The sequence below is a fragment of the Chrysemys picta genome, chromosome 4 (genome assembly GCF_011386835.1).
Source record: "Chrysemys picta bellii isolate R12L10 chromosome 4, ASM1138683v2, whole genome shotgun sequence".
Classification (NCBI taxonomy): domain Eukaryota; kingdom Metazoa; phylum Chordata; order Testudines; family Emydidae; genus Chrysemys; species Chrysemys picta.
The window spans coordinates 40,476,346-40,493,084 of NC_088794.1; the positions used below are offsets into that span (position 1 = coordinate 40,476,346).

Sequence of the window (16,739 nt, forward strand, 5' to 3'; positions counted from 1 at the left end):
ATGCATTTTAAAATCCATTAGAAAGATATGGGGAAAAATGTCAATGTTCACTCAGTGAAAGAAAAAAAAAAACAGGAAGATTGTATTATCAATTAAAGTTATTTGCATTTAAATAACTAAAGAGCTCTTTGTCAACAGCATGTTCATCTTAAGGCTGTTGTATTTAATTAATACTTTACATTCATATCACTCTTCATACATTTAAGTAGATGATGCTTAATGCAGCTGTTTGCAGTACTATACTTCAACTGGAATTGCAGTGGCAAACTCACATTTTTCATACCTTTTTTATTGGTGGCTGAAAGAAATCTGAATCCCTGGAGTTTCCATCCATACTGCTGGTCTCACTGTAGTGATCATTTTGTGCTTCTCTTAAAATAAAAGACAGTATTAAAAGGAAGTGAACAATAAGTCATCTTTTGGGAGACTGACATTTAGACTGAAGACATGTAGTAGGTTAATCTGTTTCAAAATATTTAATTCCAAATTATTTCTTTCAAAAAGGTCTGCACTTAAATGACTGACCTATGGGTGTCACTCTAAAAAGGGTCAGTATTTTGTTCATGACAGGCAATGGGGATACGATTCCTCATCTCTGCACAAAGAAAAAAATAGTGTACTCCTGACATAGACAGGGAGGTAACAGGACCATAGTGCCGTGAAGCAGTCCTCTTGCCAACTAAAACTTAAGTCACACACGTTGTGTGCTACTGTTAATGCAGTTACATCACATCATTCCCGTGCCAATGTTGGCACACGGGGTAATAACTACTGTCATTTGCTGCTGCTTCCCTCTGCTCTATGGTGTTGAGATCTACTGGTCTGTCTTTCCTGCTAAGTGTTTTTCTTAAGGTTTCTCTTGGACACCCTTGTTTTCTCATACCAGATAGTTTCTACTTAACAGCTTCATGTGGGAGTCCATGTTAGTTTCCGGAGCACAGCTATTTCTTCTGATTCTGGTGGGGATGAGTGGCTGATCTCTCAAATCTCGTCACCTGTAAACAAGTATTTCCAACCAAATACCCAGGATCTGTCATAGGCATTTATTTTCAAAGGGGTCTAGTTTTCTGTCTAACATTTTGATGGATTTCCAGTTCTCGAGGCCATGTGTTAGCACTGAGATTGTTTGAATTGAAAATCCTCAGTTTTGTTCTGGGTATCTTAGATTTCCATACATTAAGTTTAATAAATGCTCTGAATGCCTTTCCTATCCTTGATGTCACTTCCTTCTTGATGTCTCTGTTGGCCATGATGGTGCTGCCCAGGTAGGTGAACTATTCTACTTTCTTGATGTTTTTTGCCTTCAAAATGTGATGTTACTGTTTGATGTCTGGGTTTCCAGTATGTTTGTTTTAGCAGATGTCTGTTTTGAGTGCTGCTTGGCATGCTGTATTTGCCAGGTTGTCTGTTTAACTTTTCAGGGGTGTTGTTCAGTACAGCAATATTAGCAGCCGCAAAATCTAGGCTTTCTAGGTATTTGCCATCTATCCATGCTATTTTGTATTGCTAATACTCTGTTATCCAGTCTATGACAATGCCAAAGAGCAGCAGTGATAAAAGGCGGCCCTCATTTCGTGCTACTCTCCATGTTAAACCACTCTTGTCTGGTTGTTCCCCCTTAGAACACTTCCTATCTCTGTACATGGCCTTGATGATATTGACAACTTTAGCTGGGATGCAATAGGACTGAAGAATATTCACGATGTATGTCTGTGCAGGTTGTCAAATGCCTTTTGAAAAATCAATGAAATAGGTAAGGAGGGCAGCTTGCCATTTTATACATTCTTCTATGAGAGTACTTAGTGCAAATATCTGCTCTACATAGGCTCTCTTGGGCCTCAATCCTGTTCTTCTCTAAGCTTTGCATCCACTGCCTCCATCATCGTCTGTAGTATCACATTGAAGAAGTCTTGCCCAACACCACACTGCCACCTCCACACAAACTTGTCTGGAGTGTGGGAGTGCTGGGCATTCTACATTCCCAGTATGAGAGTTGCTATTCTCTCTAACTGGCACTCTGAACATGATCACTGCTGTGTGCATACAAGAGGAAGTACTCCCACACAGAAGGACGGGAAAGTAAAGGTGCTTTAACATCCAGTTTGTGCATTTTGTAGAAAGGAGCAATCTAAGTTTTGGGGGATGGAATGTTTCCTACCAGAAAGGCTTATTAAGGTACAGTGTTCTATTTAAATGAAAACACAAATACATCATATGAGCAAATATAGAAGCACTAAGGGGAAAAAATGTCCTCCTAAAGAACAGATTGGATAAGTGGACTATAGGTGGGTGAGTTTTGCAGGACTCACGTGGAGAAGAAATCCTTCCTGGGCTGCACAGCAGCTACTACTGCAACAGACTTGTAACAGCCACCTCGCCTCTCTAAGGTTTGGCTCGTGGATCTGCATTAGTAGACCCAATTGCCCTGGCTCTTCTGTCCCCTCCCTCCTGAACACTGCAGTATAAGAAGCCCCTACAGAGCTATGCTCAATGGTTGGATGCAAGGACCTCACATGCAGTTCATACCACCTGCCCAATCTATCCCTCGGCATGGCAAAAATTGGACCAATTTCACTGCACTCATGGCCTCCTAGGCCTTAATTTAGGCTATAGTTTGGATGAGGTTGTCAAATATTCTCTAAAGTGAATCAGTCAAGGCACTTTTTTTTTTTTTATAAAACATGAAAAAAATCCAGAGATACAGTACAGAAGAGGAATACAGGAAGGTATTTCCAGCCTGCAATATTTTACACCACCTCGTGCAAAAACAACACGTCTTTAATTTTGGTGGTTGGCATGGCCTTATACATTGAAAGGAATTTTAAAAGTAAAAAATGGAATCCACATGATCAGATTTGTGTTTAGATCATAATATTCCACAGGCTTCAAGATAACACTTGTAAAGTTTTCAAGTTTGAGTTATTCGCCAGTTCTGAGAGCTTCTTCCTGTGCTGAAACTTACTGTTTTCTGAGCCCAGCTGCAAGGACCATGGCACTGTGATGATTAAAGCGTTTTATAATGGCAGCATTGCTACTCTCCTTTAAGGACTTTGAGGAGTTTGATGTGGATGGCACAGAGGAAACACCATAACCCTGCAAGTAAAGTAATTAACAGTTTGTTAGGTTATTCCAAACTAAATGCAGCATGAGGCATGGGTCACTTGCAGGTTTAAACTAATGTAAATGGTGGATTCTCTAACTTGAAGTCTTTAAGCCACGATTTGAGGTCTTCAGTAACTCAACCAGAGGTTAGGGGTCTATTACAGGAGTGGGTGGGTGAGGTTCTGTTGTCTGCAATGTGCAGGAGGTCAAACTAGATGTTCATGTTGGTCCCTTCTGTCCTTCAAGTCTATGGGTACGTCGATACTTACCTCTGGGTTCAGCAGTAAGCAATCGATCTTCTGGGATCGATTTATCGCGTCTTGTCTAGACGCGATAAATCGATCCTGGAAGTGCTCGCCGTTGACACTGGTACTCCTGCTCCGCAAGAGGAGTACGCGGAGTCGACGGGGGAGCCTGCCTGCCGCGTGTGGACCCGCGGTAAGTACCTTGTAGTTTGAACTAAGATACTTTGACTTCAGCTACATTATTCACGTAGCTGAAGTTGCGAATCTTAGTTCGAACTGGGGGGTTAGTTTGGACCAGCCCTATGAGTCTAAAAAGTGAGACCATTCCCTATTTTCCATTAGATCAGATATGTAGCAGTGATTCTGCATTTCCCATTTTCTGGGCTTTACTGAATGAACAGCATTGCAGTGTGGTCTAGAGGAATATACATAGTATTGGGAGTCCTCAGGGTCCTAATGCTGGCTCTATTGCTTACGTGCAGTGTGACCTCTCGGCCTTAGTTTCCCCATTTGTACACTGGGCATAGTACTTCCCAACCTCAGAGGGATGTTGAGAGGATTAATGTTGGTTTTGCACTTTGAACATGTAAGCCTCTGTATAAATGCTAATTCTTTATTTTCAAACTGTTAGCTGCAATTACCAAATTCTTATAGAAGTTTATAGAAATCCAGCAGGCCAAGGACTATTAAGTTTTCAGTAGTAAACAAATGAATAGGAATGTCATTCACCAAATCTGTCATCTTGTTTTAAATTTTATTAAGTGCTTAGAGATACAGCTTATATCCCTGTAAAACAATATAAAGTTGTACTAATTTGCACTCTGATTTTAGCTACTAATTCTTCTTTTCTAACCATTAAGTCAATGGTATCTTTGGAGCTGTCAAACATGTCTGATGGTGTGTGTGGTGCAAACTATTTGGTATTTAATATTTTAAATTGATATGAAGAAATGTTGTTTTAACTTCATTTTAAATAAATAAGTTCGACCAAAAATGTGGTAACTTTTATATTTATCTTCACTTTGAACTCAATCTTCTGTATTGTAGGATTCCTATTTACCAATGCCAGGTAGCCTCTAAATGGTAAGGATTAAATAAGGAGAGATTTATTTTAAAATGAAAAAGCTGTACAAGAATGCTTCTAGAAGCAAAGTTAGATTTTATACCAGTGTGCTTAGGAAGCCAGGTGAGGTAATGCAGCGCCATAGGGGGGGAGGGGGGGGGGAGGGGAAATCATAGCACACAGACTGAGAATACAAGTTCTGATTCTCCATCCACCTACCCCAATGTATATCAGAAGTAACTCTATGCAGGTATACTGGTGTAGAACTGATGTGATTAGAATCAGACCCAGAACATCAACACAAAGAGGAGAAATTCAGTGACAAATTAGCATTGGGGCACCAGAAGTTGTTCAGTGGAAAGTTGTATTTTAGTATTGTTTGTGGTCCTTTCTCAAGCTAATAAGGTGATTCAGTTTTAAAATGTAGAAACTCTTACATTTTTGTTTTACAGTCTCTGTACTTGCCTCATCTAACGATTTATCCTCCAAGGCCGTTAAATCTAGCAGTGGATTTTTCACCCCTTGAGACACCATTGTTTTTAACCCTATGAGAAGAAAAAAAAATTTTTTCTTGCAAAGTAGTATCTAAACGAGAATATCTGTCGACACTCAGGGTTGATAAAGTGTAAGCCTCAAAGTTATCTGGACTTCAGTACCTTAATATGATTCCATAATTTTCTTACACAACATAGTACTAAATTACTATTAGACACCAATAGACGTGCAGGAAATTTATTTCTAAAACAGCACTAGTTGTTGCTAAACTTGAATTTGTAGTTTAAACAACCAACATGTAAGATATTTGGTACATTTTGGATTATATGGGTTTGCAGGAACCAGTGAACTTAACACTTACAGGTATCAAAAAACCAAGGCTGTATCTATTTTATAACACAGGTATTTCTAAAAAGTACAATGATTTTTTTTTTTTTAATCCTCTGAATATGTTCCATGGCTGGGAAAAAGGGTAGTTCAGAAGGTTTTGCATGTGTCCAAGTGCTATTATGTGCAGTAACTTTCAGCCCTTTACAGCATCTATCATTAAAGTCAGTCTTTTGCTCTGTATTTTTGAAAATTATTACAGGAATTATTCTAACTAGTTCCAGATACTTCCTCATGCGCGCCCCCCGCCCCCAATTCTAAACATTTTCTAGTAATTCATCAATGGTACTGCGTTCAATATAGGCTATTATATTTAATTTTCAAGTAGATAGTGTAATATTAACTAGGGGTTAGAACAGGGAACAGGGAACTGGAAGCCATAACTCCCATGCTCTATTTCCAGTTCTGCCACTGTCTTGCTGTGTGATCTTGGGTAAAACAGTTAACCTTTCTATGCATCACTTCACCCATCTGATGATGTATGGCTTTTTGTTAGTTTTTGCTTTGGGATTGTCAGATAAAGGACACTATCAGAATGAAAAGCATTCAATATTCAGGATCTAGTCTTCTCTCCATATATGTGTGTATCATTCATGGATTATACACATACATCAAGAGAAGATTACATTTTCAGAATATAACTTTTAAGCCTTTCATCTCTAGGTCATTGTTTCAAATATGGTCCAAAACAGTGATGGTCAATAAAAGAAACCAATCTTTATCCACTTTCTAGAGAATTGATTTATCACAAAACCCACATCTGTTGAGAGTCTCAGCAGAGACATCACAGAATAAGTAGTCATGTGAACAAAACTATGCCCTACTATCAGAGGTACGGTTAAGGCTCCTTGGTACATTCTGAGGAAGCTTTCACTGACATTCATGCTGCATGAGTTGTGCAAAAAAGGAGTTTCTAGTGCCGGCATCTTTTAAGCACTAATTTGTTTCTAAGCATTTTAGTATGGCACCTGAAATGTCTTCCATAATCAGATACTGTAAATATATAAACATTCAGCCTGATCAACACTATCCAAAGATTACATCATCGGTCTTGGCTCCTGACATCTTGCAGCATTTATCAAATAACAGGACAAATATATTATTTTTAAAAATGAGAATGCTGGTTTTATCTGATTAATGTGGCTTTCAAAAACTTAGCCACAGTATACTGAAACTTCAACATTAATTAAAAAAATAAAGCTAACACCACAATCACCTGTTGCAGAGAAAGAAAAGCTTACCTTTTTCATCCATTTTGGCACATTCTGCAAAGAGGTCTTTTGAGCCTGTATTTAGCCTATCTCGATGGAAGTAGTGAGACTGGAAAAATCGTGTCCAGAATTCTTTTTCTGTCATATTATGTGGAACATTTTCTGCATATTTCACTTTTACTGCAAAACAAACCAAAGTGCTTATAAGCTATTTTGCAATTCAAGATACTGTTTTACCTGTCAGCATGTGATGGAAAACGACCTAAGCTTATGTTGAATAAGCATAAACACATGCAACTTATCCAAACTCCATATCTTTTTAGTATTAAAAAGAGATGGCAATTTATGCAACAAATGGAAGTTCTGTCATGCCCAACAATGCTTCTAACATATTGGAAACAAACACCAATAGCATATAAACTTTGAAAATGGTATAGCTGGGCACCTCTGGAAAATTTTAAATGTCAGAAGTCTAGTAATTTAAGAGGAATCCTTCCATATTGTTCCCAAGATGGACTGGTTCTTTTTCATCCAGGACTGATCAAACTAATGTCAGTATCAGGGTCCAATCTAGCATTTGTAAATCAGAATTTACCAACAATCTCTCATTAGAAAATTTTAGAGTAGTTAAAATAAATCCTTCAAATGGAGAGTGACACTTGGGCATGAACATTAACTCATGTCTTAAAGGCAAAGCAAACTGAGTAATTCAAGAGTCTTTTCAACCTCAAGCTTAAAATTAGGGTTGTCAAACGATTAAAGTTAATCGTGATTAATTGCATGATTAAAAATTAATCACATGATTAATCGCACTCTTAAACAATAGAATACTGTTTAAATCATGTCGGATATTTTCTATATTTTTCAAATATATTGATTTCAATTACAACTCTGAATACAAAGTGTACAGTGCTCACTTTATATTTTTTATTACAAATATTTGCAATGCCAAAAAAATTGTATTTTTCAATTCACCTAATACAAGTACTGTAATGCAATGTCTATCATGGATGTTGAACGTACAAAAAAAATAACTGGATTCAAAAATAAAACAATGTAAAACTTTAGAGCCTACAAGTCCACTCAGTTCTATTTCTTATTCAGCCGATCGCTCAGACAAACAAGTTTATTTACATTTGCAGGAGATAATGCTACCCGCTTCTTGTTTACAATATCACCTGAAAGTGAGAACAGGTGTTCATATGGTACTCTTTTAGCCGGCATTGCAAGATATTTGTGTCAGATACACGAAAGATTCATATGTCTCTTCATGCTTCAACCACCATTCCAGAGGACATGCGTCCATGCTGATAATGGGTTCTGCTCGATAACCATCCAAAGCAGTGAGGACCAATGCATGTTCATTTTCAACATCTGAGTCAAATGCCACCAGCAGAAGGTTGATTTTCTTTTTTGGTGGTTCGGGTTCTGTAATTTTTGCATCGAAGTGTTGCTCTTTTAAGACTTCTGAAAGCATGCTCCACACCTCGTCCGTCTCAGATTTTGGAAGGCACTTCAGATTCTTAACCCTTGGGTCAAGTGCTGTAGCCATCTTTAGAAGTCTCACATTGGTACCTTCTTTGAGTTTTGTCAAATCTGCAGTGGAAATGTTCTTAAAACAAACAACTTGTGCTGGGTCATTATCTAAGATTGCTATTACATGAAATATATGGCAGAATGCGAGTAAAACAAAACAGGAGACGTACAATTCTCCCCCAAGGAGTTCAGCCACAAATTTATTTAATGCATTATTTTTTTAATGAGCATCATCAGCATGTACTCTGGAATGGTGGCCAAAGCATGAAGGCACATATGAATGTTTAGCATATCTGGCATGTAAATACACGTCTACCCCGATATAACGCGACTCGATACAACACGAATTCTGATATAACATGGTAAAGCAGTGCTCCGGGGGGAGGGGGGCTGTGCACTCCAGCGGATCAAAGCAAGTTCGATAGAACGCGGTTTCACCTATAATGCAGTAAGAGTTTTTGGCTCCCAAGGACAGCGTTATATCGAGGTAGAGATGTACCTTGTAGCCAGCATTGCAAAAGTGCCATGCGAATACCCGTTCTCACTTTCCGGTGACATTGTAAATAAGAAGCAGGCAGCATTATCTCCTGTAAATGTAAACAAACTTGTTTGTTTTAGTGATTGGCTGAACAAGAAGTAGGATTGAGTGGACTTGTAGGCTCTACAGTTTTACATTTTGTTTTTGAGTGCAGTTATGTAACAAAACAAAATCTAATTTTGTAAGTGGCGCTTTCACGATAAAGAGATTGCACTACAGTACTTGTATGAAGTGAACTGAAAAATACTATCGTTTGCCATTTTTACAGTGCAAATATTTGTAATAAAAACAAAGTGAGTACTGTCTACTTTGTATACTGTGTTGTAATTGAAATCAATATATTTGAAAATGTAGAAAAAAATCCAAAAATATTTAATAAATTTCAATTGGTATTCTATTGTTTAACAGTGCGATTAAACTGCGATTAACTGTGATTATTTTTAATCGCGATTAATTTGAGTTAATCGCATGAGTTGGGCTGTTGATTAATCACAGTTTACTTAAAATATTTCCAGACCCTACAAAAAAACCAACACTGAAGTAAGGAAGTAAGACCATATAAGAAGTGCAGAAGAGAGTATGAGGGAATGTTTAAAAGCCCTGCACATTTTACCAACAGAAACAAGTGTAGGACTAACCCTCTGGTCTTCTAATGATCAAACATAATACAAAGCACTCTAAGTTGATTTTATCACATATGTATTGATTTTTCTGCCTACCTGCAGGATACGTCCTGAATATGGATTCAATAATGTCTGAAGTTAAGTTATACCTCAGACCATTGCAACCATCCGTTTGAGGCCGAACATCAGCCTACGGGAATAACATAAGAATATTGTCAAACTGGGTAAAACCTTGTTATGTGTTGAGTTAAAACCTTGTTAAAACTGATGTGTGAACCCACATTTAAGACAGTTGTCAGAGAATTAACCTATATAAACAAAAACAAAAGTAGCAGAGTGGATAGATTTTTTTTTTTAAGGCACAGTACAAAATGAAGAGCAGCTTTGATAGTCGCTTAAGGACACTAATTTATTTGCTCACAGCAAATGTCTTTCACTACAAAATTGTCTTTTCAAGTGGGAAGAATGATTTATCAATAAATATTAAAAGGACTGAATACACATATTTCTTGACTAAAAAGATTAAGGAGAGGGTGGATGATAGCCTATAAATATCTGAAGGTATAAAGAAAAAGGACAGAGGAAGTATCATACAAGGAGTAAAAGAATGAAATTGAAGGGGAAAATTTAGGTTAGTTATCAGGAAAATCTTTCAGATGGAGGTATAGCAGAATATGGAATTGTAACAGGAAATAGAGGAAACCTCCTTTCTCATGACATTTATAAATAGACCAGACAGAACACTTTAGGGCATATGCAGAGAACAATGCTGCACTGACAAGGAGATTAGCTTAACTTCGGAGACTATGGAAAGATAATGAATACTCCTGTTTAAAAGTGGGGAATTTCACTTAAACCCCCCCTCCCCCCACACACATATAAAGCTCAGGTCAGGGTTTTTTTTTTTTTTTTTTTGTATTTCATTAGGTAGAAAAAGATTTCAAAGCAATTGTATTTAGGGTAAAATTTAAATTTTAATTTAGCCACATTTTACAGAGAAAGTCTAGCCAAGAAATAAATGTGTTTGTTTTAAAATCCTTCCTATGTTATGTAGGTCAAACATACCAGAAAAGCTGCAGAGATGCCCACATCCTGCTTACTAGGTGCCACAGAATTATCCACAGCATTCAAGCTTAAACGGTTGGCCCAGAATTCTTCAGCACTAATTACTTGGCTCACAACGAGGTCTTTATAAAGCTGAAACAAAACAGGATCTTCTTGCAGCATTCTAGTAAAAGAATGTATTGAATAAAATTGAAACATTCCACACTAATTCATCAGGATTTCCATGTCAATAAGCCATATGGGTTCCTGAAGGGAACAGATCATAGTGAGGTAAGAAACGCACAGCATTGTCAAAGAAAAGTTATAATTAGTTGTATGAGTGAGATATTGAGGCCAATACTGCGATTCATATTGGCCAAAGTGGAGAGACTAAGGGTTTGTCTGCATGGGGACACTCAGGGAAGTGAAGAAAAATCAACTGAAGATGTGAAGTTCACAAGCATTAGTTTAAAAGGTATTAAACCCCTATGTGGTCACTCATTCAGAAGTAAAATGGCCGTAGTTCACTGTAGCTTAATCCTCACTTAAGAAGAGTCCACCCAGGTTTAACATGCTTTAATTTATGCACTTTAATTTCATATCTTTAGTTGATTCATCTTAACTTTTGTGAGCGTCCTTGTGTAGACAAGCCCTAAACAGAAACAAAGCTGCTGGACGAGGGATAGTTTTAATGGGGAAAAATGGTGATCCCTAGAAAGAAGATGGTGGCCACAAAAAGAAAAAAGTTACTTGCCTTACAGTAACTGGAGTTTGAAAGCTACTGTCAATCTATAGTCACTCTTGGTGCCCATGTGGTTGAGATCGGAGTCTTAGTCTTTTGGCCAGCACTGTCCAGTGGGGATGCACATGCACCCTGAGTGTCCTCCTGCTGTTCCAAGGATATAAAGGGCAGAGTATGCCCAACTGCCACTATTTCCTTCACCATCATCGAATCCAGACGTTCTAGGACTCCATAGTAGCAGGGAAGAAGGATGGGTCACGGAATATACATGGAAAACACATTTCAAATAACTTTTTTTTTCCTTAAGTGGTTGTCAATATATATTCCATTCTTGGTGACTCACAAGCAATGACCTGATGCAAGTAGGTAGGTGCCTGGAGTTTACATAAAGACTGCAGCACAGCATCAGACCTCAATGCTTCTACCCGGGAACAGGTTTACTAAAGTATGGATTGAACCACAAATAACTTCTTTTCAAGTGTCTGAAATAGGTATGCTTTGCCAGGAAGCTATTGGGTATCTAAACTAGCTAATTTGTAACAAATCTTAATACAAACTGAAACACACATGGATAGCCTCTGGGCTGATGCTGCTCAACCTTTCATTCTCTCAGCAAATGCTGTAAATTGATTCAGAGAGGTCCTTCAGGACCTTTGCAAATAAATGGATAGAGCTCTGCACATAATTTAAGGTGTGCAGCCTAACCTTCCCCTGATTAATATGTGACTTAGGGAAGAATACTGGTATGTGAATCATTTGGGCAAGAACTTGGGATGGGGTGTGAGTGATACCTTATCTCTAAGAAATATGGTATAGGGAGGTCCCGTCATAAGAACCTGTTTTGCCCCAACTCTAATTAGCTGATGTAACTGCTACTAAAAAGGATGTTTTCATAGATAAGTCAAGCGAGGGGGAAGAGCATTAAGTACGCCACAACCACATTAAGGTCCTATGGACTGGGAGATTTCCTTACTGATGGAAAAACACATAAGGCCTTTAAGGAATTTCACCACAAGGGGGTGGGAAAAAACTGTAGTTTTCAATGGGGGGCGGGGAAGGTGTAATAAGCAGAAGGGGCTACGAGGCGCACTCTAACAGAGCTAATCAACAGTCCCAAACTCTTTAGAGTAAGCAAGCAATCCAAAACAGGAGGGACCCGGTTGTCAATAGGCTGTAATTTACATTGTTCACAGCAAATCCTGGATCTTTTCCATTTAGCAGCATAAGTTAGTCCTACTCTGGACTAACACATGTTCCTCAGATGTCCAGAATGATCTCGCTGTCTGACATCCACTCAGGAGCCAAGCAGTGAGATAGAGGGAGGCTGGATTTGGATGCGAGTTGTTCATGTTGTCTTGAAAGATTAAGTTTGATAGAAGGGGAAAGGTTTTCAGTGGATGAACTGATAACAGCTCAGCTCCAGGTACCAAAGCTACCTTGGCCAGGTAGGAGCTATCATGATAACTGTGGCTGCATCCTATCCGCTATTCCTCAGCACCCTGGGAATCAGGGATTGGCTGGTAAGCATACATCATCCCTGGGGAATCAATGAATGAGGAGTGTGTTTAACAGAGATCCTGGAGCAGAAGCTGACATACTTCTTGCTCTTGTCTGTTGTGAGCAGGTCTATTGAAGGATGATCCCACTCCTAGAAAATGCAACAGACAATAGAATCCTTGATCATCTACTGGTGGTCTGATGAAAAATGTCTGCTCTAGCAGACCATTTGAGCATTCTGTAGACTCAGAAGATACTTGGTGCTACATGCACGAATTCCATAGCGAAACCACATTCTTTTGCCATAATGGGGATGAATGGGCCCCTTCCTGCCTGTTTATATAAAACATAGCCATTGTGTTGTATTTCATAACTTGTTTAGTCAGTCCTTGAGTCAATGGTAGGAACGTGGACCAGGCTTTGCGAAGGGCTCGAGGCTCCAATATGTTTATATGTAGTAGAATCTCCTGATGATGGTCCAGGTATGCTCCCCAACCCTGAAAGGGACAGGGAGACGGAGTGGGCATAGTATGGAACTGTAGAGAATATCCAGCTATGAGTATCTCTGTTATCAGGTTCCATGACTCCTTGAAAAATTGAAGAAGATTCCCAATTGCATGTGTGTAGGGAGTGGCACAAGAAGAAAGGGTGTTGATCCAGTAGACTGAGCAGAGCGACCCTCAACCAACCCACTGAAATAATCATTTAGATATAGAAGGAGAATGGGATGAAGTCATAGCCAAGACAGAAGAGCTCCTTTTTTGAAAATGCTGCCTTGTTCTTGGAAGCTTTGAGGCTCTCTGGTGAAAGAAGGTACCAGATGATTGTCTCTGTTTGGCATAAGTATGAGGTCTTCCCTATTTTGTCCAGGGGGGAGTCTGCCCTGCCTGAATTGGAGGCTGGGTGCATTGAATGGTCCAACAACAACAACAACAAAAAAGTAAGGTGCATCTCCCAAATCTTTAAAGTCTTTTAGGCCACAATTAACTTAACTTGAGGGGACTGGACTACTGGGATCAGGTGATAGTAAGCTGAACATCTGGGCCTCATAAAAAGGCTTGAGAGAGAATAGTTGGAGAGGAAGCTGTGCCAGAGGCCACAGACAGCAAGAAACTCCTGGAGCGATAAGGAACCACAGGGAGCAAGTTAAGCGCCTATGGGAGGCCTTGAGCTACAAGTCTGCAAGAAGCAGGGAGGTCCTTGGAATGAGACACACTGGGGGGGAACCTACTATGAAAATGACTCCAGGAAAAGCAGCCTAAAAAAATCAGTGCTGTATTAGAAGGATTTAAAGTAGGGCTGTCAATTAATTACAGTTAATGCCTGTGATTAACTGAAAACAAAATTAACATGTTAATATTTTTAACAGTATTAATCGCATATCTCTGGGAGGGATCCTACAGTGCCCGGTTAGGTGCAGTAACCCAATCTGCCTCTGGAGGACAGGAAGAGGAGAGGAGAGAAGAGGAAGTGGCTCCCATCCCAGCTCCGGTGGAGAGGAAGGGATCCTGACCCCACTGTGTCCCACTGCCCCCAGCCAGCCCCTTGCTCCGGGGACTACTCCCTCCATGTTCCATTGCCCCCCACCGGCCCCTCACTTTGTACCCCATAGAGAACAAAGGCCTGGTGAACTCAGCCTCCCTGCACCACTCTCTACAGCACTTGTATGAGGTGAATTGAAATACTATTGCTTTTGTTTGTCTTTTTTTGCAGCGCAAATTTGTAATTAAAAATAATATAAAGTGAGCATTGTACAGTTTGTGTTGTAATTGAAATCAATATTTGAAAATGTACAAAACATCCTAAAATATTAAATAGAATACCATTTATTTAAACAGTGTGACTAAAACTCTGATGAATTGCAATTAATTTGTTTAATAGCTTGACAGCCCTAAATTAAAGATGGCCCAGAAGGAGCTGAGAACAGAATCAAGAAAGTGGGCTGAAGAGTAACCAAAAGGGGCAGAAGAATTGTTTGTCTGATCTTTTGGTTGGACCTTTGCTATCCAAGAGAGAGACTGAACTTTAAGTGTGACCAAGCCATAATGCCAGGTTGCTTGAAGAAGACAACCCTGCAGAACAGATCAGCCAACAAAAGGAAGTGCGGGGGACTGGAAGAACCCCTGCGATGTGTACTGACATGAGGAGGAGCTCCGACAGCAACTGTCACCCAACGTCAGACATGCACAGTGAGTGTTTGTCAGAGATATGAGCCTTTCCAAGACAAAAAGGAATCTGGGATGCCCATTGTTAACTGGAATTGCTGCCTGGCAAAAGGGACAATACTTAAAGCCATGTAATTTAATCCTCAGTACTGACAAGAACATCCTGATCAGAGTTTCTGGGGGAGGGAAGGAATCAAAATAAGGAAGGTAAAAATTTCTAAACTAATCAAATAACTATCCTAGCACTAATATATATATATATATATACACACACACACACACACACACACTTATCTATAAAGACTATGAAAAAGGTTGCATTGAGACCTGGACACTGAGGAGCTCCATTTTGCAGTTATGGATGGTCAGAAGAAACTGAGCGGCAGGGGGACCCACTCTGCCCTTCATGTCCTTGGTACAAGGACACTCAATGTGCATGTGCAGCCCCAAAGGACAATGCTGGCCAAAAAAGACTCCAGTCCAAGCACACGCTCAGCAAGCAGAATATATATATATATAGAGAGAGAGACAAGAACTCAAATAGCCTATGTTTTGTTTTGTTGTAGGCAGTGTATTTATTGCACTTCACATGTTAAGTCAAGACAGTTAAGAATTTCCTACTCAGTCTCACGTTACCTATCAGAAATTCCAATCTAGAAATACTACAGAAGTAGACAGAAATCAGAGTTTGAGAGGTTATTTAGAAATGGGTAGTTTAAAAAAAAGCCTAATTACTAATGAAATAGCAAATTCTAGCCTGCAAACCCTCCATCATGTCCTTTCTAAATGGATACCATGAGGAAAAATTCAAATATTTTTTTTTAAAAACACAGAACTGGAGTGTGGTTTTCCAATACTTCAAAATTATACAACTGTTCCTACTCTTTAAAAATACTGTAATATTTAATGAACTGTGCACTCAAGTCTTATTTCCACCCTGCTGAACACAAGTCTATTTAGAAAAATGGTATAGCTATGTTCAATTTAGGAAGGAAACTGATTGGAGTATTTGTAGTCCAGGGTTGGGGAGGAAATGAATAGATTCCAATGCATCATTTATCTTGCTCTGCTTGTCTGCTAGAAGGAAGTAATTTCTAGTCTCTCTCTCTCTCTGAAATCCATTGATCCTTATGAGGTAACAGGTTAGTCACAAAGCTTTTAACAAAATAAATGGCTTGCTTACATAAGTCCTGTAATATGAAAACATGAAATTCAGAGGAATTTTACCAGAATCTAAAGCCAACAGATTTTTACTACTGAAGTAGAACACAACAAGCACTCTTGTGCTACAGCAATATAGCTCAAGAACTGTTCAAGTCACAAGCAACATTTAAGTTGCTTTTAGAGAGGGAGAAATGAGATTCCTTTTTGAAGATCTTCTCCCTCTCCCCTGCCACTTTACCTGTTCTTTTCCTCAAGTTCTTTATTTGCTTTCCTCTTGAATTTGGGTAACAGCTGCTGAAGAAGGTCCTTCACTGCATCTCTCTCCTTCACTGCTGTGCTTTCATTAGAGAAGTGGAAGTTGGTTGTGTCCCCTGCATGCAATACCAGCTGTAGCTGAATTTTAGCCTTTCCTTCAGGACTGATTTTCTGGCCTAGAATATATAAAGAACAGCAATTAGTGATATAAGTACATTTATGTAACAAACTTTCTCCCCAGAACATTCATTTATATGCTGTTGTCTCCATCATCCTATTAAATCCTGATATCCCACATTGGTGGCATTATAGCACATTTCTTCCAGTCCTGGAAGCGAAGCATGCCGCTGCCTCTACAAGTTAGCTTTAAAAGCTGCATCTCACTTTTCCCACTGCAACCAAAGACATCCTGAGAGGCCCAGATCCTGAGCTGCAGCAGAGTACTCCTTGGCCACCTTTGCTAGTTTTCTAGCAAAACTCGGAGCAGCCCTCAGGTCCCTCCAAGTTGCAGGGCCTAGCAATGGCCCCAAAGCGCTGCTTAGAGCGGATGGAGATCACTAAGTCATAAGGATGCCTGAGCCCTTCCTTCTTTCCCATAGCCACAGAGAAAAAGTAGATAGAGGACCAACTATGGGAAATCTACACTGCCCATAGTGCATATCTACCTGCTTC

At 39.3% G+C, this 16,739-nt stretch overlaps 1 protein-coding gene across 9 annotated transcripts in view; it reads right to left on the reverse strand.

The window, feature by feature from the left end:
- Window positions 1-16,739, reverse strand: part of GTF2H1 (general transcription factor IIH subunit 1) — a 40,138-nt gene that overhangs the window by 16,468 nt on the left and 6,931 nt on the right. For all 9 annotated transcript variants that reach the window (XR_010600956.1, XM_042858798.2, XM_042858797.2 and 6 more), the window contains 7 exons: window positions 16,051-16,243; window positions 10,266-10,428; window positions 9,297-9,390; window positions 6,534-6,683; window positions 4,876-4,955; window positions 2,963-3,093; window positions 284-371 (listed from right to left, as the gene is read on the reverse strand). Coding sequence is in view for 8 of the 9 variants with exons in the window: in XM_042858798.2 (XP_042714732.1) it covers window positions 284-371; window positions 2,963-3,093; window positions 4,876-4,955; window positions 6,534-6,683; window positions 9,297-9,390; window positions 10,266-10,428; window positions 16,051-16,243 (899 nt within the window). In the remaining variant the exon portion in view is untranslated. The remainder of the gene's footprint in view (window positions 1-283; window positions 372-2,962; window positions 3,094-4,875; window positions 4,956-6,533; window positions 6,684-9,296; window positions 9,391-10,265; window positions 10,429-16,050; window positions 16,244-16,739) is intronic.